The sequence below is a fragment of the Poecilia reticulata genome, unplaced genomic scaffold, assembly GCF_000633615.1.
Source record: "Poecilia reticulata strain Guanapo unplaced genomic scaffold, Guppy_female_1.0+MT scaffold_798, whole genome shotgun sequence".
Taxonomy (NCBI): domain Eukaryota; kingdom Metazoa; phylum Chordata; class Actinopteri; order Cyprinodontiformes; family Poeciliidae; genus Poecilia; species Poecilia reticulata.
Genome location: NW_007615543.1, coordinates 1 through 7,845, shown reverse-complemented (window position 1 = coordinate 7,845; position 7,845 = coordinate 1). Strand labels below are relative to the sequence as shown.

General features: G+C 42.6%; 1 protein-coding gene across 1 annotated transcript; it reads left to right on the top strand.

Annotated features, from left to right (window-relative positions):
• Window positions 1–1,883: 1,883 nt before the first annotated feature.
• On the top strand, window positions 1,884–7,029 carry LOC103461224 (protocadherin Fat 3-like; the record flags this gene model as incomplete). Its single annotated transcript, XM_008403545.2, has 3 exons — window positions 1,884–2,182; window positions 2,269–4,997; window positions 5,141–7,029. Coding segments are annotated over 3 exons (4,408 nt in total), but the record flags the coding sequence as incomplete, so codon positions are not given.
• Between the last annotated feature and the right edge of the window lie 816 nt (window positions 7,030–7,845).

Below are 7,845 nucleotides of genomic sequence, written 5' to 3'. Positions count from 1 at the left end.
GTACAGGCGCCCAGATAGGGGGCAACAAGTATGCCCACTCCAGCCCGGCGCCTCTCACCGTGGGCAACTCCAGAGTGGAAGTACGTCCAGCCCCTCTCAAGRAGACTGGTTCCAGAACCAGAGCCATGTGTCGAGGTGAGGCCRACTMTTTCTAGCCGGAACCTCTCAGCCTCGCACACTAGCTCCGGTTCCTTCCCCACCAGAGAGATGACGTTCCACGTCCCAAGAGCCAGCTTCTGTAGCCGAGGATCAGACTGCCAGGGTCCCCTCCCTCGGCTGCCGCCCATAGCACAATGCACCCGACTCCTTTGGCCCCTCCGACAGGTGGTGAGCCCATCAGAAGGGGGACCCACGTCTCCTCTTCGGGCTGAGCCCGGCCACCAGGCGCTCGCCATTGTGTCTCACCTCCAGGCCTGGCTGGGGGGCCCCGGTGACCTGCGTTAGGGCGAGGGAAAACCAAGTCCAAAGTTTGTGTTCATCATAAGGGGTCTTTGGGCTGCGCTTTGTCTGGTTCCTCACCTAGGACCTGTCTGCCTTGGGTGACMYTACCAGGGGCATAAAGCCCCAGACAGCATAGCTCCTAGGATCATTGGGACACTCAAACCCCTCCACCACGATAAGGTGGCAGCCCAAGGAGAGAGGTTGCTTAGCAGTGTTTTGTAATTTTTTTGTGTGTGTTAATTAAAAATTAAACGTTTGGATAAAATATTACACAAAATTTAAGATGCCTGCTGTTACAGAACAAATACATAAAATTAGACAAGTACAAGACTTCTCATAAAAACATTACATGCCAAAGAATTTATTAGCACTCAAAACATTCATATTTGCCAAGTTAAGGTAAAATTTGAGCCTACAGATTATAATAAATTAACATTTGTTTGGGGAGCTGAAAGAGACAGCTTTGGCAGCTGAGTCAAAAGAGCCAAAATTCCCATCGCTAATTTTCACCATCTAAGATTTTTGTCTGTCAAAACACCCAGAAAGCCTGAAAATAATGAATTAAACATAACATATTGGATTCTTTTCAATGTATAGAGAGGAATCTATACATAGTTTTTTAGACAGTTCTTTTAAGTCTAAATTTAATAAATTTACATGTAGCTGTAAGCACTGTTGCTTTGTAGCAAGAAGATCTTTTGTTCAAATCCTTACTTAGGCTTTCTGTGGGTTCTCCTGCTTCTTTCCACAATCTGAATTCATAACTGTTGGGTTCACTGACTACTAATCTCGTTTCTTTTTCTTTGTTCTGAACATACTCTTTATTTAACTTCCAAATGGCTGACTTTGCTACATTATGTCACACTCTACATGCTGGACATGTAAGTTTGTTCTACATGCATTTTTTTTACAAAACTGAGATTGCCCTGTGCTGCCAGTTTGTCTCTCATAATTCTTCCACTGTAGCTCCTGAAATGGTTCTGCTATTTTCATAAGACAGCCCCACAGCTCTGCTCAACTGAATACATAATGCCAGCGTCATATTTTTCACTCTCTGCAACCTCTGTCATGGTTGTCCATTTCACTCTCAGGTTCATATAGTTTATCTGAGTCTTTGTCAGACAAAACTTGTGGACAAACCTTGACTCAGAGAGCATGGGGTCTTGCTGTGACATGGTAGCCTCTTCCAGCACAAACTGGTTTACTGAGAGGACACCTTTCTAATTGCACCTGGTGGAACTTACTTTTATTTAGGTGTATCAGAGTAAAGGGTGCTGAGTACAAACCTACTCTATAATTTTTTTTCTGTCCATTTGAAAATTATGTACTAATTATGGAAAATTATGTACATATTGGTCCATTACATACAATTATAGAAAAACACATTGACGTTTTGTGATCACTGGCATCAAAACTAACTGTTAAAAGTTAACTGATGTAAGCTATTGTGGTTGCTATAATATACAGATAGCTAACAATGACCACATACTTCTTCTAGGTATTTATTCTCTTTTACTTTTGTCTCTCCAGGTCAAGGACCAAGAGTTCCCATACAGAAAAAATCTTGCTCGTGTTCTGATAGAGGTGGAAGATACAAATGATCATGCACCCTTTTTTACCAGTGCACTCTACGAAGGCTTAGTTTATGAATCAGCTGCAGTGGGATCAGCTGTAGTGCAGGTTACCGCTCTGGACAAAGACAAAGGCAAGAATGCTGAATTACACTACTCCATTGAAGCAGGTAAGCTACTGTGGTTCCTGAAAACCACATAAATGTAAATTTTAAAAACATTGCAAATATACTATTTGGGTGTTTTTTCTTCACAGGAAACACTGGCAATGCATTCAACATTGAGCCAGTTCTTGGTATACTTCGTGTTGCACGTCATTTGGACTTATCAAGCATCGGACACTATGTTCTGAGTGTCAGAGTCACTGACAACGGCACCCCTGCCCTGTCTGCTACCACGATAGTGCGGATTACCATCACTCTCTCAGACAATGCTGGTCCAAGGTTCCTTCAACCTGAATATCAGACTGAGATCAGAGAAAATGCCATTATTGGGACCTCTGTCACCACAATCAGTGCTGTCAGCCAGTCGACCCTCACTTTTGATATCAAGCAAGGAAACATAGAACAAGTTTTTCAGATTAATCAATATAGTGGAGTCATTACAACTCAAAAACCTCTGGATTATGAAAATATAGCTTCTTATAGTCTTGTAGTGCAAGCTACCAACATGGCTGGGATGGCCTCCAATGCTAGCTTGTTAATTCAGATATTGGATGAGAATGACAATCCACCTGTGTTCCAACAGCATCACTACCGCGGCAGCATTTGTGAGCTAGCACCAGTCAACAGTGTGGTCTTGAATTCAGAAAACCTCCCTCTAGTGATCAAAGCTTCTGATGCTGACTCCAACCAAAATGCTCTGTTGGTCTATCAGATTGTTGAGGAGACTGCAAAGACGTTCTTCACAGTGGACTCAGTAACTGGCTCCATTAGAACCATTGCTAATCTTGATCATGAGACATTTTCAGCTTTCCACTTCCATGTTAATGTGAGGGACAATGGTAAGCCACAACTTATAGCAGATAGTCCAACTGAGGTGACTGTACAAGTGATGGACTCAAATGATTCACCTCCAGTCTTCAAACAGAATACTTATGAAACTGTTCTTCTACTTCCCACCTACACTGGAGTCGAGGTCCTGCAGGTATCAGCTACAGACCCCGATACTGATATTCCTACAGATCTTACATATTCTTTGGCTGAAGGAGTGTTGGAGAATTTTTCCATCAAATCCTCCAGTGGGATTATTGTTGTCAAAAACAGCAACTTCTCCAAAGAGCTTTTTCGCCTAAGTGTCAGAGTTTCAGATGGAAAATTTTCCACCACTGCTTTGGTAACAATAATTGTCAAAGAGGCTCTGGACTCGGGTCTAAGTTTTTCCCAGAAGGTTTACGTCTCATCTATTAAAGAGAATGTGTCAAATATCTCTATAGTGGCTGTGGTCAGTGCTGTAGGAAATCGCCTCAACGAGCCATTGCTGCACACTCTCCTGAATGCTGCCACAAGGTTTACCATTCGTCCAACATCTGGTGTTATCCAGACCACAGGAATACCCTTTGATCGAGAAGAACGGGACTTCTATGAACTGATTGTGGAAGCAAGACGTGAGCATGATCATCAGCATGTTGCCAGAGTTCTTGTTAAAGTTCATATAGAAGACATAAATGATAACCCCCCCATGTTTGTTGGACTTCCATATTATGCAGCTGTTCAAGTAGAAGCTGAGTCAGGTTTATCCATTTTCAGAGTCTCCGCAGTGGATGGTGACAAAGGTATTAATGGAGAGGTGACATACTTTCTCAAGGATGATTATGGCCACTTTATGATGGACCAACAGACAGGCACCATTAGCCTGAAAAGGACTTTTGAGTCAGATTTGTCCAATGTGGAGTACCAAATAGAGATACATGCCAAAGATTGTGGTGACCCTCCCCTGTCATCTACCATTACTTTTCCCATCACTGTTGTTAACAAAGCTATGCCTGTCTTTGACAAATCCTTCTACTCTGTTTCTGTGAATGAAGATTTGGATGTTCACACACCGATTCTCGGTGTCAATGCAACCAGTCCTGATGGACAAAACATAATCTATACTATTGTTGATGGAGATGCGTCTTTTCAGTTTGGTATTGGATTTGATACCGGAGTTATAAGTGTAATTAATTCATTGGACTATGAAGAAACTCCATATTATCGCCTGACCATCAGAGCTACAAACTACCTGACTGGCTCCCATGCAGAAGTTGATGTAGATGTTCTGGTCCAAGATATAAATGATAACCCGCCTGTCTTTAAAGAGATGTCCTACAGGATTGTTTTGTCTGAGACTGTCATGATCGGAACTCCAGCCCTTCAAGTTATTGCCACAGACATGGACTCTGAGAAGAACAATGTTGTTGGCTATCAGATATTCTCAAAAGAGCATAACAGCACAGATTATTTTCACATTGATAGTAGCAGTGGGTTAATTCTTACAGCAAGAATCCTAGACCATGAACTAGTCCCAGAGTATGACTTCATTGTCAGGGCCACTGATAATGGTTTTCCATCACTAAGCACTGAAGTGTCAGTGACTGTTCTTCTAAAAGACATGAATGACAATCCTCCAGTTTTCAACCAGCTTCTCTACGAGGCATATGTGAGTGAGTTAGCACCAAAGGGACACTTTATAACCTGCGTTCAGGCCTCAGATGCTGATAGTTCAGATTTTGACAAGTTGGTGTATAGCATTTTGTCAGGAAATGAAAGAATGGATTTTGTGATGGAAAGAAACACGGGAATCATCATGTTGTCCAGCCACCTTAAGCAAAGAATGGAGCCTACTTACAACCTCAACGTTTCAGTGTCTGATGGAGTTTTCACCAGCACAGCTCAGGTTCACGTTAAAGTGTTTGGGGCCAACCTGCATGATCCAGTGTTTGAACAGAAGATGTTTGAGGCAGAGCTAAGAGAAAATTCTGCTGTGGGAACCAATGTAATTCAGGTAGGTGCTTTTGAGATTCACTAAGCTTGTAATCTATATACATGTTTGACTGTCTGTATATTTGATTTTTCTCATCTATGTTTTCATAATATGTATGCCTTTTAAATATTCTCTGTTTTCTAAAGTCATTCTTTAAATTCTAGGTGAGGGCAACGGATGCGGACCCTGGAGTTTATGGCGACATAACTTATTCTTTTGTTAACGATGTGGGTAACGACCTGTTTAGCATTGATGCTAATGGTCAGATAAGCACAATAGAAAAACTTGACCGTGAGGACCCTTCCAACATGGACATTGTTCTTACAGTGGCAGCTCAGGATTCAGGGGGTCGTGTTTCCTATTGCACAATCCATCTTACTATCTTAGATGAAAATGATAATGCACCCCGCTTTAGTGCTACAGAGTACAGAGCTACGCTCAAATTTGATGTAGCCAAGGGCTTCTTCGTCACACAGATTCAGGCTCTTGATCCTGACTATGGCACTAATGCCAAAGTAACATTTTCACTGTACAGTGAGGCACGGATCCCTGTAGCAGACATTTTGGACATAGACCCAGACAGTGGTTGGATGGTTACCAAAGGCAGCTTCAGCCACTTGAGAAACTCAGTATTATCATTTTTTGTGAAGGCTGTAGATGGAGGAAATCCAGTTCGGCACTCTTTGGTCCCTGTCTACATTCATGTTCTGTCTCCGGAGGCGTTCATTCCTGACTTCATGCAGCACCATTACTCATTTAGCATACTAGAGAATACACCAGTAGGTTCTGTCATTGGAAGGGTTCACCTCAAGATTTCTCATGGATATAACCCACATTCAGTTAGCTTTACCATTGTTAATGGAGAAAGTAGTGAAACTAATCTAGATGGAGTATTTTTAATAGAGAAAAATACAGGAGTGATTAAACTTGATAAGCCCTTGGATCATGAGGTGATGAAAGGATTTAGTTTTAAAATAACTGCCACTGGACACCAGAGTAAGTTGAATGCTGTGACGTCTGTTGATGTCGAGGTCAAAGTTTTAGATCTAAATGACAATAAACCAGCCTTTGAGACCAACTCTTATGTGACGACAGTTATGGAAGGAATGACAATTGGAACCAGAGTCATTCAGGTCAAAGCTCATGACCCAGACTCAGGAGCCAATGGCCAAGTAACATACAGGCTTGGGACATTAATCCAGGCGGAGGAAAACTCCGACGCATTGGTGCGGACGTTTAGCATCGACAGTAATACTGGCTGGATTGTCTTATGCAAAGAGCTCGACCACGAGTCCAATCCGTCCTACATATTCACAGTTGTAGCATCAGACCTGGGAGAGACCCTGTCTTTTTCCAGTACCAGCACAGTGACAGTAGCAGTGACAGACATAAATGACAACCCCCCCATTTTCATGGAGAGCCATTACTTCAGTTCAGTCCAGGAGAGTGGCCCCCCAGGCGAGGTGGTGGCTGTTCTGAACACGAAGGACAACGACAGCTCTGCTGTTAACCGGCATGTCAGCTATGTCATAACTGGTGAGTAGTGAAGCAGGCATAAACAACAAAACACTCCATGATTCCATACTGTTATTCTATCATGCAAGTGTACACACTTTACATTCTAAATTTTGATGTTTCTGATACATATGTAGGCCTTTTGGGGTGTACCTATTTTTTTTTTATAACTGTGTGATCTGCACAGTTTGCTGAGGTCCTACAGCAGCAGTTATGGTTATATTAGTTGTATATCGTATAGACATGGTTATATATTATACCTCTGTTAGCAGAGGTATAATATATGTCTTATTAGGTGTATATGTATTAGGGCTGTATAAATAAATAAATAAATTGATTTGGCGATATATATCGATATTTCCGCCCTCAGAAAGTATCGATTTTTCATCCGCGAGTATCGATCCGTTAAACCATAGGGGTCCATAGCCTTATAGCTATTTTTAACATCTAGTTTGTTACGGCATAGCAGCAAGACTCCGCCTCCCTCAGTCTAACTTTCAACTTGAGCTTTAAGTGCACATTATAAACTACACACCAGTTTTTAAATTGTGTTAATAGGTCAAGTATAACTGGAGTTATGCTAAAATTAGTAAACCATATGTCAAAAGCGCCGCCATTCCCCGGCTTTTCCGGTTATGTGAGAGGGAATGAGCTTCCAAACGTACAAAACGAAACGAAATATTAGATTCCTGTGTTTTTGGAAATGTAAAATATTCAATAAATAACGATGGGCTGTATTTTGATGAGGGGCTGCACAGTGGCGCAGTTGGTAGAGCTGTTGCCTTGCAGCAAGAAGGTTCTGAGTTCGATTCTAGGCCCCGGTCTTTCTGCATGGAGTCTCCATGTTCTCCCTGTGCATGGTGGGTTTTCTCCGGGTACYYCGGTTTCCTCCCACAGTCCAAAAACATGACTGTCAGGTTAATTGGTCTGTCTAAATTGCCCCTAGGTGTGAGTGTGTGTGTGTGCATGGTTGTTTGTCCTGTTTGTCTCTGTGTTGCCCTGCGACAGACTCACAACCTGTCCAGGGTGACCCCGCCTCTCGCCCGGAACGCTAGCTGGACATGGGCACCTGACCCCACCAAGGGACAAGGGTGTCAAGAAAATGGATCGCGAAATTAATGCAAATTTCGACTGGTAGCATTCACTTCGTAATTAGTTTTTAGCTTAGCGGTTTCTGTTCTGTACATAAAGGATTATCTGAAGAATGAACATGGGTTGATAACATCCGAAGCGGGCGCGCAGCGGCGCTGTGTTTTGAGCAGGAAGACGAAGAGGAAAAACCCCCAGGAATCCGCGGCGCAGTGAGGATTTCCATGGTAACAATGGCTGATCGATCATTCTTATTAGCAACAGA